Consider the following 22,482-nt stretch of genomic DNA (forward strand, 5'->3'; position numbering starts at 1 on the left):
CCCCAACCGCCAATCAGCAGTCACAGGAAATCGCGGTTTCTTTAAGTCGTTTGTTTACTGATCTGAAGAAGCACGGGGCATTCATATCTAATTAAACGGTAAGAGTGATGATAAGTGTCCGATACATATGTTTATTTAGCACTATAAGGTGTCCCATGCAACTTGTATTTACAATACCTCTATATTTACTAAAGTGGGCTCTCAACAGACGCATTACCGTTAATCCCGTGTCAACAAAGATGCCAATGGTGCTGCGGACACGGAAATCCCTCGCCCCCACTAAAGTGAGTGAGGAAGAGGTGGGTGAGGGAAAGGAGAGTGAAGGAGAGGAGAATGAGGGAGAGGAGAATGAAGAAGAGCCCCAGGACACAGAGTTCCAGGACACAGACCCGGTAACTCCGAGAAGGTCGGCCCGCCCGCACGGGAGCACTACGTACGAGGTGGGTATTTTGTATTACTCAGCTTTTCCGCCTCCTCTTCCTCCTCTTCTTCCTCCGCTGCTGCTACTGCTGAACACTTCAGCCACGTAGCTCCTCGATAACGTCAACGGCAGCGTTAGCTAACCCGAGAGAAACAGTACAGCAAGGAGAATATAGACAGAAGACTACCTTAAAGTGACGTACATTTACTGCTTCTAACACTTTGACGTATGTAATGTTTGCTTAGCCGGTTAGCAAAACTGTAGTGTAGGGAGCTAATAACTGCACCGTGAGTGTGAACCACTGCGCCCTGCTTTAAATCACTGCATCATGGTAAGTTGTTTCCTCTGTGCTGATGACGGTGGTTTTATTTAAAGAAAATGACAAAATGTTGGTCCTTAATTTATATTACTTTCTTACTCTTGAATATTGATAAACAACAGCTTAATATTTCTTTACATTTTCAATTGTCTGTGCTGTAAAGTAACTTTACTTTTCAAGTACACTACTTAAGTAGCCTACATGAAGATACTAGTAATATAATTATTATAATACTTTGTACTTCTATCCCACTACAATTCTAAGGTTAATCATTTACTTAAGTTACTTTTCAGATTTGGGTTAATGATGTGAAATATATAACCAACACTTAAATCAGGCATTACATATAATTGGTTCCACCTGGAGTAAATTCACAAGCTACCCTGCAGTATACAAAGTCATTCAAACTAGCTGCACCTTTACCAGCTTTGAGAACACTTTCATGATCAATCATTATAATCAAAACATATAAATAATATTATGAGAAAATGGGCCAATCTGCTTAATGAGTACTTTTACTTTTGGTACTTTAAGTATATTTTGATGCTGATACTTTTGAACTTTTACTTGAGTAACATTTTGAATGCAGGTCTTTTACATTTAACAGAGTATTCCTACACTCTGGTACTTCTACTTTTACTAAAGTACAAGATATGAAAACGTCTTCCACCTCTGTCCATTGTGTATATGCTTTATAACATTGCTTCCTCTTTGTTTACTGTGAATATAATGTGTCTTCTTGTCCCATCAGGAGTCAGGCTCTGAGTCAGACTCTGAGTCTGTCCAGATCATAAGGATGGAGGAGACACTTCAAAGTCCCCCTGCAGAGCTGGAGGAGGAAACTGCTGAGGAAGCCCATCTAACGGTAGTCTATAATTCACCTCACAAAACCCCCCAAACAAACGCACCTCTCGCTGTTAGATGTTTTCTAAAGGCCGGAAAAGCTAGTGTGCGCAGCTGCATGTAATCTTCAACAGGATATATTGGCAGGCTAGTGGGGAAGTGTCCTAATCTCATTTAGCCGTCAGTACAGCAGCAAAGCGCATTTATATATTTAGCCTGCGTGCTTGCTATTTGCATATTAACAGGGGAACCCATATAGACATGACTAATATGTGAACAAAAAGGTAAATATATATCAAGCACCAATAAACTGTAGATAAAACGTCTACATACAAAGTCAGCCTTCAAAACAATACAGAAATAAATACTCAATGGATAAACATGGACTAGATGATTTTGTACAGTTAATTATTTTGGGGTTTATTGTCTTAATGTTTGTATACATTTACATTTACATAATCCCTGAAATTTGAATTTATTTCAGTTTGAAATGAGTTATTTCCAGTGACACCTAAAAACAATTACACTTTTGCAGCCATTTTATTATTTACATTTGAACAGGAATACAATACAGTATATGTACGTCACGATATTTTCCTTTAAGTATAAATTGGTTACATAAAACACTTATTTATACCTACCACTATATTTATCATAACTTCACAGATTGATTTATCATAAAAAAAATGTACCTAAAGTAATGAGAAAGTCATAGAATGTTAATGTATGTCCATTTGCCAAAATGTGTAGAAACCCAGATTTTTGCTTGTATGCCAACAAATATGCCGTTTCTTACAATCACGGCTTGTCATTAAAACAGTCAGGCTTTAAGTGTATATTTTTATAAAGACACTTTCAGGAGTAGTTGTCATAAAGAGCTAAAATTACATATATAATATTAACCAATATTAACGCACTACAGATATATCTGTATCAGTGAACAGGCAGGCAGATTATTCAGTACACTTATAAAAGCAAAAAGGTGTTTGAGGTAACCTAAAACCAATGTTTAAATTGCATTGATTCCCCTTCAGTAGTTGAAAATGTTTTCCCATTTGGTGATCGTATCAAAATCTAATCTGAAGGATAGTTTAAAAAATAAATAAAGAATGACTATTGGCATGTTTTGATATTTGCCTCAAACCCTGTATACGTCGTTGGGCTAGAAGAGTTGTGCTCTATCTGCAGACGTGTTGCCATCGTAGGAAAGCACAGGTGTTACTGATAACACTAACAATGGCTCGACTCTATTGAAGTGTCGTGACCGTGTGACACCGAGCCAGCGTGAACTCAATGGAATCCACCATTAATCATTTACACCTGGGGTTTAACGACGTGACATGTACAAATGTCTTCTGTGGCATTCCAGAAAATAACAAGTACAACATACAAACATTGGAGAGGAAGGGACTGAAATCAAAAATATATAATTAAAAGGCATTAGTATTATTATTTAATGTACAAAAGTTGTAAAATGAATGCAGCAGCTACAGAAATGTGTCCTGTAAAGGTATGATTCTTTTTTTTTTAATTCTTTTTTATTGCTAGCCCAACCCTAGTTAATATGTTATTTTTAAAATGCTTCTTATTTTCCTCTTAGGAACTAAATAACCTGTATTTTCTTGTTTTTTCTACACATATGTACATTTTCCTAATTCCCTAAAGACAAAATCAATTAAAAAAAAAAAAAACAGTAAACGTTTTTACAAAAAGAAAACTAATTTCAAACACTTTGGAATCTACTTTGGAAGGACGTTGCCATTGGATATTAGTGTATACAAATGATTGAATTAAACTCAAAGCCAATTGAATGTGCATCAGAATGTAAAGTTCAAATATGTTGTAGCCATGGTGATACCCATGTGTCATTCATAAACAAATATGTAGAAATGATAAACAGTCTGTGGTGCATCAGACAGGAGGGCTCATTTGAATAGGAGTGGCGACCACAGTGCTTCGGAGCCTCTGCAGGTAACACAGCGTTATGGTATTGTTGTTGAACAAAGGACTGTTTAACTGCTAGCTTTTAGAAAGCCGTTTCGAGTGTTTAGTGCTACTGAGGCTGTCAACATGGGTTTAAAGTCATTTCACTTGTGTGTAAGAGGTGCTGTAGATGTTAGTTTTTAAAACTAGCTGCACACATGATGTTTTTTCTAATTTAGTAATGTCTTCCACAGGAATTTAAGTATTGTAGCGTCGTGCTAGATCGTATTGGGGCTGAGGACAAGGCAAGTAGAGAGCTTGAAGAGAGAGAAGACATGAACCGAAAAGGTGGGAAACTCGCCTCCCGGATCCCCACTTTCCAAAAACGACCCAGCGGCGCACTCCCAACCCCGGAGCTGCATGTTCCCAAAAGAGATCTCCCTGTCCACGTAGCTCAGCCTCTGGAGAGATCTGGGAGCGGGGGCGCAGAGGCCTTGAAGTCCAAGCTAACCGAAATCAGAGAAAAAGCGCTCCCTTTACCGTCAGTGCAGACCCCCAAGATCGGCTTTGAAGCGGAACCTTCCACCACATTTGCCCATAGTCCCGTTACTACCACTCCCAAGAGTCTCTATGAGTCTGGGCAATACTCTTCCATGATCGTGAGCCCCAGGCCTGCCCTCAGACCGCAGCAAGGCTCGGGGCAACATCTACCAGAGGAGGACCAGAGCCAAACGCTTGAAAAGGGAGCCGATGACGTACTGGATGCCCCCGATTCTCAGCTGCCAGACCCGGGCCCCGTTGGACAAAAGCCTTTGGAACACACTGAAGAAAAGTGTGACGTAGCGGTTGACAGCTGGATCACTCTCAATGCCTATGGAGACACCAAGCAGTCTGAAGACGAACTTCACACCACCAAGGTCAGCGATGTGGCGGCGATCATGGACGAACAACCGCCGTGGGAAATACAACTGAAGAACCCGCTGGAATTCAAGGACAGTAAATGTTCATCAGAAGCTGAATGTGAGGATGATGTCGCAGAGGAAAAGTCAGAGGATGATGAAGAGGAGATGAAGGAGCATTATGAACCTCTTATAGCCAAGTCTGAGAAAAGCTTCAACGTTGATGAAGCGACCTCTCCTGCAGCACCAGAGAAACCTGCGGAATCTACCAAGTCGACTAAGGTGGGTAGAACAGATCAGTCACACTGTTGTCTCGGTGGTCTTAGTCACACAAAAAGGAATTCCACCACACCCTGCAGTAACAGCTGTGGTATGCAACGCAGCCCTCAGCTGTTTTCCAGTCTCGTGACAAAAGCTGCGATCATAACTTTGCACGTAACTTTCACAATGTTGCCCGTCTTGTTTTGTAGAGCTCAGGAGGCTGCAGTTTTGCCCTCTTCTGCTTCCTGCCCACCCTCTTGCTGCTTGTCGGGGGGCTGGGTCAGCATGTGTGGCACTACGGGCTCCCCTTGTCCGTGGCCCAGCTCACGGCTCAGGTGGAGCTACACTGGATGGAGGGCTTGCTGGTTCCAGAGCCCTGCAGCGCTGACTGTCGGTAAGACACAATCAGGCTAATTGTTCGCCTATCACCGAAAACGAGCCACCCTCTTTGACAAAAGTAGTATTGAATTTGTGAAATGTATCCTTTTGAAACCTGAAGACACACTTTTCCCAAAAGAGAAATCTTTGTGATTGTTCCCCTTCTTTTTACCAAGATATCTGCGTATGTATGCGCCGCTCTACGGAAGCCTTGAGAGGCAAGGGAGAGAGAAAAGATTTTGGAGACCCATTTTATTTTTCAAATATGATCTAAATTCTTTAGTACTTAGGAACAGTTGAAAGAGTATAACGGCAGCAAAATATTAAGGACGCTAAAAAAAAAAAATCGCCTTTTTAAACAAAAAAAAAAATAATTGTTCACATACTTGTTTCAAAGTAGGGCTGCAGCTAATGACATATATATATATATATATATATATATATAAACGTTTACATATTTTTACGAAAGCCTTTTGTGTCAATTTTGCACAAAAACATTACTTTGGAAATGAATCAATAGTCAAAATAGTTGTAGATTATTTCGGTGTAGTCGAATTTCTTTTATGCTACTTGTTTTTATTGTCAAACATGTTTCTTATCGATCTGTTATTCAGACATAAACACAGCAGAGGAATCAATTTAGATCCCAAATAATAACTTTTTTCCTACTGGCCTCTCGGGGCTTCCGTACACAATGACTGTCCATGTTGCTGTTTGGAAGCTGACCTTTGGGCCTTAGCTAAATCATTATAAACCTGTCAAACTTTAAAGTTTAGCATCTCTACTAGTTTAAGACAGTTTCTTTCCCCCGCGTTCAGGGTGCGGCTGGTTGAGAGCATCCCTGAGGGTCTCTACCCGTACTCCCCCCCGTCCAGGCGGAGCATCGCAGACAGCTGGCTGCACCTGCTGGACAAAGCTAACAGCTCTGTCGATATCGCTGCGTTCTACTTCAGCCTGCGAGGCAGCGAGGTCCCAGACGCCACTGACTCTCAGGTGGGTTCAGCGCCACGCCCCTAATGAATGTTGCTGTATTTATTTCACCCTCTAATGTGTGTAACATCATTTCCACATATTGTGCAGGGGAGAATGGTGTTTGAGAAACTGAAACGACTTGAATCCAAAGGTGTGAAGCTTCAGGTGGCCGTCAACGCCCCACAGACCTCCACTGAGGATACGGCAGAGTTAGCTGCTACAGGTACATCATTGTGTTGCACCATGAACCACAGCTGGAAGGGGCGCATCAGTTCTTTGTCTTAACTTTAATATAATGATTTCACCATTTGTGTAATGGGGATCATTCTATTTATTTAAAATCACTTTCATTTTGTTTGTAAAATGTATACATGTACAATATTTCTTTATCTAATTCAGAATCAGAATACTTTATTTATCCTGGGGTGAAATGGGATTGTTGCTCCTTTTTAGAGTTAAAATAAGTAAATATTTTTTAGTATAAACATCAAAGTAAAATGTCAAATAGAAGATTAAATTAAACATAAGAAGTGAGAGTAAGAAGGGGCAATGAAAAGATATACAAATAAATGCATTTATATTAAAATAAGATATTAATTAAGATCGAATAAAATATACAATTAAATTAAAACATTAATAAATAAATATTATACTGGATTTCTTGTTTTAAAACTCATCAAACATATTGTTAAAAAAATAATAATTAAAAGGAATGGTTAGTGATCATGTGTATGGTTTGTTTTGTGTCCAGGTGCAGAGGTGAGAGAGGTGGACCTGAAGGCTGTGACCGGAGGCATCGTCCACACCAAGCTGCTGGTGGTGGATCAGAAGCATTTCTACCTGGGCAGCGCCAACATGGACTGGCGCTCTCTGAGTCAGGTAAATCCCAGTAGACGTGTAGTCGCTGAAATAATCTGGATTATCAACGCTATTGTTCGTTCTACATGTTAGAGTTGGTTTGAGGTTCATCCACAGCAGTAGTATGTGAGTGACAGATGACTGTTTCCTGTTGGGCAGGTGAAGGAGGTGGGACTGTGGGTGGAGGACTGCAGCTGCCTGGCTCAGGACGCCTTCAGGATCTTCGGGGTGTACCGGAGCATTGGAGGGTTGAACAACGGCTCCCTGCCGCCCTACTGGCCCGCTCGCTTCTCCGCCCTGTCCAGCTCCCAGAACCCCCTGCACCTCATGTTCAATGGCATGCCGGCTCAGGTCTACCTGTCTGTAAGTTCAGAGGCCTCCTGAAGAGAGGGAAACAACTGAAATCATACTTTTGGGTTTTAGTTTAATTTACAAGGATTCATATGTTTTTTATAGCGCTGGGTATACAAAACAAAATACTGTATACCCAAATGAATGTCCCATTTCATTTTTGATGAGTTTTATTCTAACGTGTTGATGACAATTTTCAAACCCAATCAAATCTGTAATTTTAATCAAAATTAAGGTGCGTTTTTTTTGTTTACCTGTGTGACGTGGTGTCCCCTTTTTAAGCATTCATTTGTCAGAATGGGAAATACATCGAATTTGTTTCTGTTTTTGAATCATTTTGAACTATATAATAACATTGAAACAAAAAATATTGTCAATCCGGAGCAAAATAAGCAGCAGTCAGTTATCCACAGACTTTATTCCGTGTTCCTACTCAGTGAAACTTGAGGGTCTTTGTTTCCCCAGTAGTGACGTCCTCTCGCTGGTTGCTCCAATGATTCTCACCTGCTCTGTTTCCTGCAGAGCGCCCCCCCGCAGATCTCAGCGCGCGGCCGCTCAGACGATCTCTCCACCATCCTGTCCGTCATCGACGACGCCCACACATTCATTCACATCTCCGTCATGGACTACCTTCCTCTGTCCCAGTTCTCAGAGCCACTCAGGTGACGTTACCCTCAACTCAGCCATCCCAGACAGGACACCAACAGATTCCTAGATCTAGTAAATCTCCATCTGAATAATTGGTGCAGGAATGAGTCCTAAAAATAAGCTCTTTGGTTAACACAAGTTTAATCAAGTTTCACGTTTTGTTCTATAACATAAAATAAGTTAGTAAATACTCCACTGTCAATGTCCAAAGTCTTTGTGTGTCATAAAACGGTTGCTAATAAGTGGCTAAATGAGACAACTAAACGTCATCAGGCCAATCATTATCCGCCTTTAGCTTAGTGTTGTTGTGTAGTTTGTTTTTAGCCTAACGTTAGCTTTTGACTTCTAGCATTAGCATTTAGGCTTCAACTTCTATAAAAGTGGTGTTAGCCACAGATTACAGTATTTCTTTTCGCTCTGAGCTCAAATCCAATGGAAAATTCCCATTGACTTCTTGCCGAAGAAGCCCTGCGATGCTAACTTCCTGTTCGTCCTTTTAAAAAAAAAAAGACATCACTGCACCACTCTATATGTTGAGTTACTTAATTAAAGATTCAGGTATGACAGTAACAAAGAATGCAATCCATGAAACTTCGTAAATAGATTAGTTAAGAGTATTTAATGAATCAACACTGGACCCTGATTGGCTGACGGAGCAGCTACTGATTTAGTAGTAGTGACTGCTTTTCGTTTTGTTTACTTAGTTGTGTTCTCTGTATGTTATATGTCTGTTATGTGTACAAAGGTGTAACGGTGCTGCCTTCTTGGCCAGGTCAGCATTGTAAATGAGATTTGTTCTCAATGCTTTTTATCTGGTTAAATAAATACTTTTCTTTAAAGCTTTCTCGTTCAAAGGCATTATAGAATAGAATAGAATCCTTTATTGTCATTACACAGGTACAATGAGATCCTTTGCTCTCCTTGGGTGTAGCCCACTAGCACCACAGACGGTTTGATATCGACAGTGTTGATCAAAGTGTGTGTTGTCCTCCCTCTCTCAGGTTCTGGCCGGCCATCGACTCGGCGCTGCGCTCGGCGGCGTGCACCAGAGGCGTGCAGGTCCACCTGCTGGTCAGCTGCTGGAAGCACTCCCCCTCCGCCATGTTCCCCTTCCTGCAGTCCCTGCTGCTGCTCAACAGGCCCCCAGTCAAATGCAACGTTGACGTGGTGAGTTGAGTTGTCCGACATAAAGACGCAGCCCTTAACAGAACGTGATGTATGTTAAACTTCTGCTGTTTGGTTTCCGAGCAGAAAATCTTCACAGTGCCTTCTACAGCGAAGCAGATGAAGATCCCCTTCGCACGAGTCAATCACGCCAAGTTCATGGTCACTGACAGAGTGGTGTATATAGGTACGATGTTAACACTTGTTAAATATGGCCTAGTGTATCGGAGACGCTGTGAATTCCTTTTGTTTCTGTAGTTTTTAGATGTTTACGGTGGTTTCACTTAACGTTACTTTATACTTCTACTCCACCATTGGGGCGGTGGTGGCGAAGTCCATAGGGACTTGGCTTGGCAACTGGAAGGTCACCAGGTCAAGTCCCCGAAAGACCAAGTGCTACCGAGGTGTCCCTGAGCAAGGCACCGTTCCCTACACTGCTCCCCGGGCGCCGTTCAAAATGGCAGCCCACTGCTCCTAACACAGGATGGGTCAAATGCAGAGAAACAATTTCCCCACGAGGATTAATAAAGTTTATCAAATATCAAATTAATTGTATGAAAATACAAACTATTTATTTCACAGACAATATTTCATTCAAATAAATATATAATTTGCTTCTAAAACATGAAGCTTGGATCAGAGCAGGGTTATTGGTGCAAACGGAATCAAGCAGTGACATTTTTTTTCCTAAACTCAACTTAAAAGTTAGAAATATATAAATGAGTGCAGATACAGACGGTAAACAACATACACTAATTGAATACAAATGAAATCCTTCTTAGAACATTTTCACTAAACTAAAACAAACAGAATTTACATTTAAGTCAAAAATAAAAGTATAAAACTGTCATTTAAAATGAAAAACTATTATAACCTTGGTTCAGAAAGAAAAACCCTAACTCATGCCAAGTCATTTAACTTTTATTTTTGAAGTATTTCCAGTGTTGTAGGTTTATTTTAACCTGTTTTCAATGCTTCTCTCCCAAAAAAATATACTTTTAAATATAATTTTATTTATTTTACAGAACCCAACAAATGAGTGTTAGTAGTTCCTGTGACCGCCATGCTTACTGACGTGTCTGTTTGTGTCCCCAGGCACCTCTAACTGGTCGGAGGACTACTTCACGCAGACGGCGGGGGTCGGCCTGGTGGTGAACCAGACGGGCTCCGAGGTGAAGGAGGGGCAGGAGACGCTGCAGGCGCAGGCGGAGGAGCTGTTCCTCAGAGACTGGCTGTCAGACTACGCCCGCCCTCTCTATGTGGACGACCTGGACGTCTGCCGGCACTGACGCTGTGTCCTCTAATAAAGCACATCGCATCTCGCCTGCTCCTGCTGCGTGAACTTTATGAAGAATCCTCTTGCTGTACCGCGGGAATGAACTCTTATTTTATTTTGCAACTTGCTGCCTAATTTTTGTATATAGTTGCATTTTTTTATATTTGAAGACGTGTTATGTTGTATATTGCTCTGATGGTTTTCGCTTTGTACACTTTATTTCATGCCTGGAGCATTCTGTATATTTTCCTTCTTAAAATGCGGGTGCCAAGCTTTAGTAATCCTGTGCGGGATATATAGAGATGCATACAAGCGGCCATGTTAACGCTAGTTGAGCTATGAGCTGTTAATGATTGTGTGTAAGCCTTAATTAGTCAATTCTTGTAAATACTGTCTTTTTCAGTTTAGTTTGAATATGTAGAACCAAACAGAAAATAGTTTACTTAAATAAGAGAGCATTCTTAGTTCTTTTGACGCTTTTTCTGGTCTGTTGAAAATGCCTGTTTACTTCATCACCAGGGTCATTGTATTACGCTTCAAATCTTACCGGATGTTTCAGTCTAAATAAAACCTTGGTTGGAATTGGAGAGCTTCAATATGCTTTCTCGAATATAATGGAACTAGATGGAAATCTGCTTGTGGTGCCAAAAGTGCACACATTTTGTTTGAAAAATGCCAGAAATAATTATCTGGTCATTCAAGATTGTCCACAGATATGCTTGTGATGAATTAACTGAGTGTAGAGCCATGCTAGCAGCCATGAGACACTGTACTTAAAGAGGACACGGTATTGAATATACCCCTTCAGTCCATATTGGGTGGTAAAACCTCCATGAGCACACACTTGGAGAAACTAAGTTGTTGGACACTGGTACCTCTAAATATATGGTTTAAAGAATGCAAAAACCTAAAACTGTAAAAAGCGCAAGGCTATTAAAATGGGTATCATTTGACAATGATTTTAAGCCAGCTCAGTTGGATTGGAGATTTAAATAATGGATCCAGAGGCATTACAACGTATTCCCTAATTGCTACTCATTCCGGCTTGGAAAGCTTCCAACGTCTGACTGTAACCCACAACTTAGATAAACAGGATTTCTACAGATACTTACAGCTTAGGCATCAATTTAATAACAATATTAAGATTACTGAAAGCAACGGTCCGAACTTGATTGACCTTTTTATCGGTGCATACAAAGGTAGCACTCAGAAGGAACTGGTGTCTCCTGTCTACAATCACTCTACTTTATATGTTAAAGCCAAATGGGAGGTTGAGGCAGATATAACTTCAACAGGGGAAGACTGGTCAAACATTTGCAGAATACAATCCTCTACCTCCAGCTGCATGGAATGCTAACGAATCTAAAGAGCTTTTCTACAACCAGGTGAAAGAGAGCTCTCTCCTGAGAGGCTCACATAACCTCAGCTCAGTGAGGTTAAGGCACACCTTGATATGATCATTATAGTTATTAATGAGACTAAATGAAAAACAGGTATAAAATACTATATGACGGTAACGTTGTTAAAAATAACAAGAATAGAGTTTTAAAGGGGAGTGATTTGTAAAATATCCAAAAAGAAAAATATGCTCACAGTTCTGTTTCATATGGGTGTTGAAAGATGTATCCATAGACAGTGTTGGGAAAGTTCACTTTCTACATGAACTAGTTCAGTTCACAGTTCACACATTTTAAAATGAACTAGTTCAGTTCATAGTTCATAATTCAAAATGTTGAACTAAAGTTCATGGTTTCAAAAATGAACTAATTTATAGTTCATAGTTATTTTTTCAATACGTTGCTGCGAGCTATTATTTGTCTCCTGGATGTTAATGGGCCATTTCAATTTTTACAATATCCTCAGAGGGACGTACAAGTTATTGACCTCTGCTTAAAAAAACTAAAATCACAGCCCATTCATTTCATTCTGTGCAAAGAAAAAGCAACCTCTTAATCCAGATATCTCACCATGACTCGCGTATGCATGCACGTGCAGGGTGTGGCGTGACCACCTAAACAGAAAGATAATTTATGGACACAAGATGTGTGGACATGTATTTAGTTTCCTATCCATGTGATGTGAACATGATTTAAGTGGGGGGGACCTAACCTCCTATAGGGGGGTCCGGGGGGCATGCTCCCCTGGGAAGACTTGTTGCACTTTGAGAGCAACATTAGGAGATCTATGGACACATCTCTCAACACCCAAACACAACTGTAAGCAGATTTTCTTTTAATGTATGGATATTTGACAAATCACTCCCCTTTGAAACTGTATTCTTCTTTATTAATAACTGTCATATAGTATTTTATACCTGTTTACTTTATTCTCTTATTTTTTTATAACTATAATGATCATATAAAGATGTGCCTTTACCTCACTGGTTGTAGACAAAGCTTCTTATATTCGTTAGCATAGCTAGCTAACCAGATGCTAATGATAACAACACAGTTATTGACTGTCTGATCAGTATGACAGATGAACAGATCGCCACTGGGCTTTCAACTAAAGACACAGACACGCAGAAACTGCGGCATGTGTATGGACTTATCGGTACTGCAATTTCTGAACTGCTGGAGTGGCGTTCTGGTGCTCTCCGTCAGAACTGCACCCCTGTCAGTCGAGACATATACCACGTGATGACACGTTAGGCTCGTGTTGTGTTCAAGGACCCTGACCTTGGCCAGGAAAAACAGGTACTCGCTTGTTTAATTTTTTTGCGGTCTAGATTTCTTTCATTTTTTTATTTTTTGCGTGTGTTTATAAATTACCTCGAGGGCCGTACCAAATTGTCTCGCGGGCCGTATACGGCCGGAGGCCGGACTCGGAGGTTCCCCACCCCTGCCGTAGAGTCTCACTCTGAGCGAGTGCTGCTGCAGCTGCTCTCGGCTTCGTCCATACTAATTCATTCATTCATTCAATGCTCGCCGGTTCCGCGGTTCCACATTGTTTGTTGTGAGGAGTCTGATATATTTAGTATATTTATATTTTAGTGCGACAGCCAGGGGTGACAGGCGCGTACGCGTCACAGGCAGCTTGCTGTTGCCAGATTGGGTGGTTTTCCGCATTATTTTGAAGCCTGTTTACGGTGTGTTTTAACTGGGTTTTCGGCTGAAAGGCATATGAAATCTGGCACACTTTTGAACGCCGTTATAATACAGTGCTGAGAATGAACGCACTTTTGAACGCCGTTATACAGCGCTGAGAATGAACGCGTTCTCAATTACGTTCAACGAGCGGAAATACAGTACGTTCAGTTCACGTTCGCCCAAAATATGAACGCGTTCATGAACGATCGTTCATTGAACGCGTTCAGGTACATCACTGTCCATAGATCTCTTCATGTTGCTCTCAAAGTGCACCAGATTGATGCTAACCTCCTAGAGGTTGTGTCCATATCTTTCTGTGTTGGTGGTCATGCCACACCGTGCACGTGCACATGCATGCATGCGTGAGTCATGGTGAGATATCTGGATTAAGAGGTTGCTTTTTCTTTGCACAGAATGAAAGAAAGGCCAAATGAATGGGCTGTGATTTTAGTTTTTTTTAAGCAGAGGTTGAGTTCAATCATTTGTACGGCCCTCGGAGGATGTTGTAAAAATTGAAAGGAAAAAGGTTCCCCACCCCTGCTGTAAATAATAATAAAAACATCTTAACATCTCTGTCTCCTATTGATCTGAGTATATTATAAAGAATAGCAGTGAATTGAAGCATTATAGCACAGGCCTTTGTCAGATGGTTTATTACGCTGTTTTTTTCTGCTTCGAATAGTTCTCTCTTTCTTCACCATACCTGTGTTTGCATCTCTGTAACCAATGAGCACCTGCGTGTGTGAGAGAAAGGCCCTGACTCCATGTCGGCCCAGATTTACAAACTCCTGGCAGGACAAGCTCCAGCTCAATTCTCGCACTGAATTTAAACAAAGTGAGTCAGGGACTGCAATATAAGAGGGACAGAAAGAGAAACTTTGAAACTGTTCAATTGTTATGATGTGTAAAGACTGATATTGTTCTATAAACGTCTGAAACTGTTAAGTCATGATGTGAAACGGTTAACAAAGAAAAAGGGAAACTCAAGCTGCTGCTACACTTTATTGTATTTATCTAAAATTAAGCACTTTTAAGATGCACATATTTTTAAAAGCTATTTTATTTATTTTCTCTATTTTATTTTAGAATGCAGCCCGAGAGGAACATTACACATATCCACAGTATTTACTGTATATCTGTATAGTTCAATGTTAATTGACAATAAATGTTGTTGTTTTTGAATTGTACTTTCTTTATTTGATTGGCAGTCAGTTGTTGATTACATGCAGACGTTGATAAAGCTACAGGCTACTTCAATATATATATCACACTAATTCATGAAGCAAGTTAGACATTTTGATGTTCCGGACCTTTGCATGGGGACATTTTCTCTAACTGGACCTCGTTGAATTTTAGTTGAAGACCCCTGATCTTGACACTCACCATTATTTATACAAGAGTTCTCTGAATTGATCTCACTATGTGTTACCAGTTACGATAAGGTGATCCTAAACGGAGACCTGAATATTCATATAAATAAAAAAGCGGACTCCAAAGCTATAGAGCTTGCAAATCTACTAGATAGCTTTGATCTAACACAGCATATAATACTAATAATACTCACCGACATGGTAATACATTAGACTTAGTGATAACAACTGGACTAAATATCAATACTATCTCAATAACTGAGCTACCTCTCTCTGACCATCACTGTGTATTCTTTGATGCTGAAATAACCCTTACTAAAACAAAAAAAGAAGTCATAGTTCAAAAAAGGCTCCTTAACGACATGGCTGAATCAAAGTTCACCGATCTTATCAGACTATATGAACCACACAGTCATGACAACTCTCTAAAGGAAATGGTAGAACATCTCAATGATGCACTATCATCTGTATTAAATTATGTTGCCCCACTAAAAACTAAAAAGAAATCGACAAGCAAAGCCTCCCCCTGGTTGAATGTTGATGTTGTCAAGGAAGAAAAAAGGAAATGTCGTGCAGCAGAGAAAATGGAAAACAGAAACCACTATCTGCTGTGATATCTACAAATATGCTTTAACTGCATATAACAGAACCATCCGACGAGCAAGGAAAGATTATTTTTCCAATATTATCACAGAAAATGCCGGAAATTCCAGAGTCCTTTTCTCCACTATCGATCAGCTGCTCAACCCTGTCTCTGCCCCCCCACCCTCCTCAACAGCTAATTGTGAGGAATTTGCTCTGTTTTTTGAGAACGAAATAACTTCAATCAGAGCTAGTATCAATACTAGTGGAGGTGGAGATGAAACCGATCTCAGTAGAGTATGTAATGTAACCATGAGTAACTTCACATGCATCACACTAAGCGAACTGTGTAAAACAGCTGTTGTAAAGCCTCTATTAAAGAAACCTAAATTGGATAACAATACAGTAGCAAACCCCAGACCAATATCAAATCTACCATTTATCAGTAAAATATTGGAAAGAATTGTCTCAGTCCAAATTCCTATCTTAAAGAAAACAACATCTTAGAAGTATTTCAGTCAGGTTTCAGAAGATACCACAGAAACTGCACTCACAAAGGTAATTAGTGACATCAGACTCAACTCTGATGCAAATAAAATCTCCATCCTTATCCTATTAGATCTCAGTGCAGCTTTTGATACTATTGATCACAACATCCTAATAAATCGACTTGAGAAGCTTATTGGTTTCTCTGGTAGCGTGCTTTCTCTGGTTGCGTGCTGAACTGGATCAAAACATATATCAGAGGAAGGATGTTCTATATTAATCTAGGAGGCCATACATCAGAGAAACATGAAAGCCGCTACGGGGTTGCACAAGGGAGCTGTTTAGGCCCATTACTCTTTTCTCTCTATGTGTTACCGCTCGGCCACATCATCAGAGAGTATGGTATAGATTTCCACAGCTATGCGGATGATACACAATTGTACATATCGGCTGAACCAAATGATGTGACAGCCATAAACTCCATTACCAACTGCCTGACAGCAATAAACAAATGGATGAACGATAATTTTCTTAAATTGAATGAGGACCAAACTGAAGTCCTACTTGTTGGCCCCAAATCAAAAAGAGAGATGCTAACAAATAATCTAGGAAGTTTAACCACTTGGATTAAACTGGAAGTGACAAGTCTCGGTGTCATCCTGGACTCAGATTTGAACTTCAACGCCCATTTAAACAAAGTGACCAAAATAGCTTTCTTTCATCTCAGAAACATAGCGAAGGTAAGACCATTCAAATCACAATGATGCAGAGAAGATAATTCATGCTTTTATATCTAGCCGACTAGACACTGCAATGCACTATTCACTGGTCTCCCCAAGAAAGCTATTGGAAGACTCCAGCTCATTCAAAACTCTGCAGCTAGACTACTGACGAATACCAAAAGGAGGGAACACATTAGTCCTGTCTTAGTTACTCTACACTGGCTTCCCGTAACTTTTAGAATTGATTTTAAGGTGCTTCTCCTCATATACAAAGCTCTAAATGGACAAGGACCCAGCTACATTGCTGATTCTCTAATAAACACCCGCCAGAACACTGCGATCATCAGATGCAGGTCTATTAGAGGTCACCAGAAAGAGTCATAAGAAGATCGGTGATGCAGCCTTTGTAAACTACGCCCCAAAACTGTGGAACACGTTACCCAACAATATTAGGAAAGCCAATACGTTAGGCATTTTTAAAAGGCAGCTTAAAAACTATCTCTTTACCAAAGCATTTTACTGATTTTACACTATTATACTGCACTATTCTCTGTGATTGACATTGCACTATTTCTCTATGTTTTATTCCCCATGTTTTTATTTTTAATTATTTTATCCCATTTTATGCTTTGCTCTTGCTGCTTGTTTTACACTGATTTTATGTCTTATTTTTTGAACTGCAATCCCCTGTATGAAAGGTGCTATACAAATAAAGTTATTATTATTATTATAATGGGTGATCACTTCCACATATTTTGGAGTTGTCCAAAGATCCAACTCTTCTGGCTGGAAATCAGAAACTCAATATTGGGCTTTGAGATGGATAATAGCTTTGGCACAATATATTTAGGTAATATACCACCTGATTTTAACGACAAGTACCTCCATAAAATATTAATTGTTGCCTGCAAAAAAGAAATAACAAAAAAATGGCTTGTCAATGAGCCCCCAACTAAAGGACAATGGATAGTGATTGTAAGGGCCATATTCGATATGGAGAAAATGACCTTCTCCTTAAGACTTTGTCGTGGAACATTTGACCAATACTGGCCTAAATGGGTTTCACATATGGAGGATATTCCCCAACTGCAATACATCTTTTTTTGGTTTTGTTTATATTGATTCTGATTTTGTGTAAATAGGACACAATTCTGCTGTATATGTAACTTTCCCCCGTTTTACCTTATATAACTGCATTGCTTGTCTCACCCACCCTGGTTCCACATGTGTGTCTCCTTGAGCAGGGGTTCCCATGACTCCTGTTGGAAGTCTAAATATTATATATATTAATATATAATATTTGGCCTCAAATCATCTGAGGCCTGGCGCACCCCCTGCGATCTTTGGCGCGCCCCCCCAGGTTGGGAACCACTGCTCAAGGGGGGTCCGGGGTATGCCCCCCCGGAAGATTGTGTTAATCAAAGCATTTGCTGACTCAGCTGCAGTTAGTTTGTGTGCCATTTTATTTTCACATTTCAAAATGTTTACTTTACTATTCAGTTGGTACAAAACATTTAATAGAAGAAACAAAAAACAATGGAAACCAACTACAACCTATGTTAGTTTAAAAATAATCTCTAATGTGCAAAAGAAACTTTTTTTTTTTTATAAATCTCATGCGATACACTGCTCCCCGGGCGCCGTTCAAAATGGCAGCACACTGCTCCTAACACTAGGATGGGTCAAATGCAGAGAAACAATTTCCCCACCAGGGATTAATAAAAGTCCATCTTAATCTTAATACAGAAAGTATCTTTATTAAATCTGCTTCAGTTACAGGTTCATCATTCGTCAATCAAGGTTAAAGTCTCTGCTGCTTCTTCATAAACCCAGATGTGCCTTCTCAATGCCTAACACCCGAAAAGGAGACAATAGAAGGGGAATGAAGACACTTGAGGACAAGGAGCAAACCAGAAGCCATCAGAATGGCAGTAGCAGCCGCTTTTCAGCCATCTCTGATCATGTCAATCCTTTCCTATTAACGTCCCCGAGGGCTCGCAGACGCAGGAGTGTTTACTCTGACAGAAAGCGATGAGTCTCTTCCTGATATCATTCCATGGAGAGCTGCACACTGTCCGTCTGGCCTTGCTGCTGATCAAATTTTCTGGCTAAAAGACAAGACAGAAAACATTTAAATGAACCTCCAGATAACCCAAAATGTCAACATGATCCAATTAAACCTCAGATAAGTCAGTAATAGGGTGTTAACAGGACCGCATTGACACATGAACGGATAACAATTGGGTTGAAATCCTTATCTGTTATGGATTTCGTCCGGCAGATCTACCCTGATGCTTACCCAGAGAGTACATCTCCAGTTGCTGCCGCAGGCGGACCTTCTGCAGGCTGTCGTAGAAGTTTGGCTCCGGGCTGCTGCCAACGGTGGGAGGCAGGGCGAAGATACGCATGATCTTCCTCTTGTTTCTGAGTGTCAGTGAGAAAGCATGAGAATGCATAATGCGTATCCAGATTAACATTATTTCTTTTCTGACAGAAGTTGAAATTGAATTAAAAAAACATTATGTTTGGAGGATTATATGAAAGCCGAATTCACCAGAAGACAGCAGTACATATTTGCAGTAGGCTACTAAACTATGTCACATAATGCAAGTTTATTTAAATGTTACCAAGGAATTACATTCAATTACCAAAACGGTCAACGGTGTACATTTGAATATTTTGAGATATAAGATGCAAACGGAGCACTCTGTCTGGTGTACATTTTAACATTTAAATGTAAAGGTCCCATGTCATGCTTTTCTGGTTATTACCCGTCCCCTTGTGTGTTATGTAGGTTTGTATGCATGTAAACGGTCTGTAGAGTCAAAAACCCTCAAAGTGCACCCTGTAGCGAGTAAAACTCAGAAAAGACCTGTCGGCGAGACAGCGAGACACCGCAGAACTCAGCCTGAGCACACACACACAAACTCCCAGGCAGGCTGCAGGTGTGTGTGTGTGTTTTGGGCTGGGCTTCGCCATTTAGGACAGAGAGTGAATACACATGCTATACAGAGATGCTGTATGAGAAACCAATGTGAGTTTGGAAAATTGCACAGTATAAATCTATTTTAGTATACCTCAACAATGGAATTATGATCAGTAGAAATGGCCATGACATGGGACCTTTAAGACGTGAAGGGAGACTGCTCTGACTTAAACATAATATCACCATTTATTTCTGACAGTACCAGTGGCGGCGCCAGAGTATTTTTGTTGGGTAAGGGGCTAACCCATACAGTGGTGGGGCTCAAGTCAGTATTTGCAATGTAATTACATACACGCTATATCGCCCCCCTTGACAGTGAAACGCGTGATTATTCCCCTGTCTCAATCCAAATTGAACTGTATGAAATAAAAAGGCACATTTGTCTTGTAGTAAATAAAAAGGGCGACCTGGAGCCAATCCTGCAATTTCCCCACAGGTGAAAGCGTTGCTGAAAAACCCGCGTACAGTTTGAGCAGAAGCAGAGCACATCTAAGTGCAAGCAGGCACTATTTGAGTGCGAGGACAGGGTTTGAGGGAAATAAATACATAAAGTATGCTCTCAGATTTAAATACCACGCTCTTGAATAAAGATAGGGAATAACCCCCATATGAGTGAGCGTTCAGACACCGGCGCACACACTCAAACGGACTGGTGTGCCTGACTCTACCAACAGGCTTTCATGATTCTGTTTAGATAATCAAGTATAAGCCATGATAGCTTATTTTATTAACACGCTAATTTGATATGAAAATCAATGGAGGCTGACTTAACTTTGTAGGAAAACGTACCGTCCATGATGCCCCTGAGCTGTGTTTTATTTGTTAAATTCATATTTTTCATTTCCTAAAACATTTATTTTCCTCTCATATGTGTGGATCATTAAGACAGCGTGGCATCCATAGGTCTTATCCCGTGTTCCCATTTCCTCTGAGGGGACAGCACGGAGGGGGGGCATGAAGAAAGACCTGCACCAGCTTCATCCACGCTGGGCGTTGCTGTTATCACTGGCTCAGTGTCATTTCATTTGACCAAATGTCTTTACATATACATTTAATAGATTGTATTATTATCCACCTTTTTGTTTTATGTCCTTTTATTTAAAACATTCTTTGAGACTTCTTCTTCTGGTTAAAATTTCAATAAATGTAATTTGTATAATCACCCTTTTGTCTTTATTCTACATGAAAATGTTAGAGATTCCATTCAAATCTGTTGATTATTCATATCTTCCTCAGGCTCGGAATAGTATGTTGAGTTTTTAATGCTAAATGTATATCATTTTCTCACAGGATGTAGAATGAGACAACACCGGTTTTATCCATTGTGTATGAATGCTTCAGCTCAACATAGTAAGATGTGAGCATGTTCCTAATTGTGTTGGTATGCAGCCTAGGTCTGGTCGGTTTCATAAAGCAAATCTGCCACTTTTATATTGTAGAATTTGTTCAATTAAAGCAGTCTTTAATTGTTTGTCCTAAACATAGCAATATATGCTTTTGAAATGTAACATGTCTTTGAAAAATAACAGTATACAGTTTATATTGTGTATCACCTTTAGCAATACATAGATGTGTTTTTTTAATCTATAAAATGTATAGACAGACACTTTATCAATCCCAAATTGGGAAATTATTTAACAGCAGCAGTGTGTTCAGGTATTAAAATATTTAAAGTTGGATTAAAGTATAAACTACACAACACAAGTATAATGCACAGCAATCCATAAAATAAGTCCGATATGTTCATGAAAACTCCTCAGGAGACACCGACACTAACGTGGCCGAGTGGACTCCGGAGTTTGCTGCATGAGTTGCACTGTATGATCTGTGGTGTAGTGGGCTGTCAGTCACGCCCACGCCCCTGATACATCTCCCTATATTCCGTTATAGAATATCACCAGTTGTTCGGCCCACATCTTATTCGGTAACACCGCCACTGGACAGTACTAATCTAATGATAAACTAATCACTGATACAAATCGACTTATAATCAATTATAATTATAATGCATCAAGTTTGGAGGGTTTTATGCATGCCCAATTAACCAAATTACACCAATATATACGTCGTATACTGTTAAATCAATGCCAGTAAATTCCATTTATCTTTTCATGCAAACAAGGAAACATCAAAATACAAACATGTTCAATCGAGTCTGGCCTGAAATGTAATATTTTAGATAAGAACCGAAGGGACTACTGTCTGACTGAACTATACAAATTAAGTGTTCGTCTACATATTATAAACCCAGCGACACAGAGAATAGTTGAAAGCAGGTGCAGACAGTCTTACTTTCTGGCGTACATGAGCAGGCCGAAGCTGACCAGGATCACCAGCAGGTAAACATTGGTGGCCTCATTCCAGGCTTCGTGCACAGAGTAGTCAATGGTCTCGGGCTCGTTCCCCACACCCCCGTGACTCCCCATGGAAATACAGCAGCTACTCCCAAGTTCTGCAGTAAATGTGAAACAGAAATACTTCTAATGCCACTTTATTATCTCTATCACTCAACCAAGGATGCTCTGAGTGTTAACGGCGTAAACACAACTACCAGCGCTGACAACTACGCCACATCCGTCTTCTTCGTCTTTTTCTGTTTCCGGGTAGCTCGCACGCTGCAAGGCACGTTGTTTCCCTCCGCTGTCCAAAGTGTGAACTGCAGCATGAACACAACAATTATTATTTTAAAACGTATTTCTTTGATACTTCCGGTTTGGGACGGCATGGAGTAGAAGTAACGTGCTGGCGTTCCTGCTTACTTTTCATATATTCACCCATAACCCCTCAATTGTACAACTAAATTGCTTCACTTCATAAATGATTTGGCTTCAAAGAGCAGTACACAGGAGGGACGGTACGTCCACACAGCAGCTTTTCAAAAATCTTGAAAATCTTGGAGCTGGGCGTGTCTGACAGCTTGGGGATTTTTTGCGA

At 40.2% G+C, this 22,482-nt stretch overlaps 2 protein-coding genes across 6 annotated transcripts; one reads left to right on the forward strand and one right to left on the reverse strand.

The window, feature by feature from the left end:
• Positions 1-10: 10 nt before the first annotated feature.
• Positions 11-10,895, forward strand: pld7 (phospholipase D family, member 7). Of its 5 annotated transcripts, none has more exons than XM_034092693.2 (13): positions 11-98; positions 209-440; positions 1,492-1,605; positions 3,761-4,687; positions 4,876-5,060; positions 5,863-6,037; positions 6,125-6,239; positions 6,768-6,895; positions 7,034-7,237; positions 7,748-7,887; positions 8,875-9,040; positions 9,125-9,224; positions 10,133-10,895. In XM_034092693.2, exons 2-13 carry the CDS (start codon positions 240-242, stop codon positions 10,324-10,326), a joined length of 2,649 nt encoding a protein of 882 aa, XP_033948584.1. In that variant the 5' UTR covers positions 11-98; positions 209-239; the 3' UTR covers positions 10,327-10,895. The 5 variants fall into 5 exon arrangements, with proteins under 5 accessions (XP_033948584.1, XP_033948585.1, XP_033948583.1 ...); XM_034092694.2 differs by having other exon boundaries at positions 25-98; positions 195-440; XM_034092692.2 differs by lacking the exon at positions 11-98 and having other exon boundaries at positions 111-440.
• A 7,398-nt stretch (positions 10,896-18,293) lies between these two features.
• smim19 (small integral membrane protein 19) lies at positions 18,294-22,160 on the reverse strand. The gene is made up of 3 exons (XM_034092866.2): positions 21,841-22,160; positions 18,862-18,986; positions 18,294-18,670 (listed from the first exon to the last, which is right to left on the reverse strand). Exons 1-3 carry the CDS (start codon positions 21,972-21,974, stop codon positions 18,612-18,614), a joined length of 318 nt encoding a protein of 105 aa, XP_033948757.1. The 5' UTR covers positions 21,975-22,160; the 3' UTR covers positions 18,294-18,611.
• Positions 22,161-22,482: the final 322 nt, after the last annotated feature.

Source organism: Pseudochaenichthys georgianus, chromosome 10 (assembly GCF_902827115.2).
Source record: "Pseudochaenichthys georgianus chromosome 10, fPseGeo1.2, whole genome shotgun sequence".
Taxonomy (NCBI): domain Eukaryota; kingdom Metazoa; phylum Chordata; class Actinopteri; order Perciformes; family Channichthyidae; genus Pseudochaenichthys; species Pseudochaenichthys georgianus.

Excerpts from the sequence above, each read along its gene's own strand:
- smim19 (XM_034092866.2), bottom strand. The coding sequence starts at position 21,974 with ATGGGGAGTCACGGGGGTGTGGGGAACGAGCCCGAGACCATTGACTAC. Across the intron at positions 18,987-21,840 it reads CTGCTCATGTACGCCAGAAA|AAACAAGAGGAAGATCATGC; the intron begins GTAAGACTGTCT and ends ACTGACACTCAG. Across the intron at positions 18,671-18,861 it reads ACTGGAGATGTACTCTCTGG|CCAGAAAATTTGATCAGCAG; the intron begins GTAAGCATCAGG and ends CTTGTCTTTTAG.
- pld7 (XM_034092692.2), top strand. The coding sequence starts at position 156 with ATGCAACTTGTATTTACAATACCTCTATATTTACTAAAGTGGGCTCTC. Across the intron at positions 6,896-7,033 it reads ACTGGCGCTCTCTGAGTCAG|GTGAAGGAGGTGGGACTGTG; the intron begins GTAAATCCCAGT and ends CCTGTTGGGCAG. Across the intron at positions 9,041-9,124 it reads TCAAATGCAACGTTGACGTG|AAAATCTTCACAGTGCCTTC; the intron begins GTGAGTTGAGTT and ends GTTTCCGAGCAG.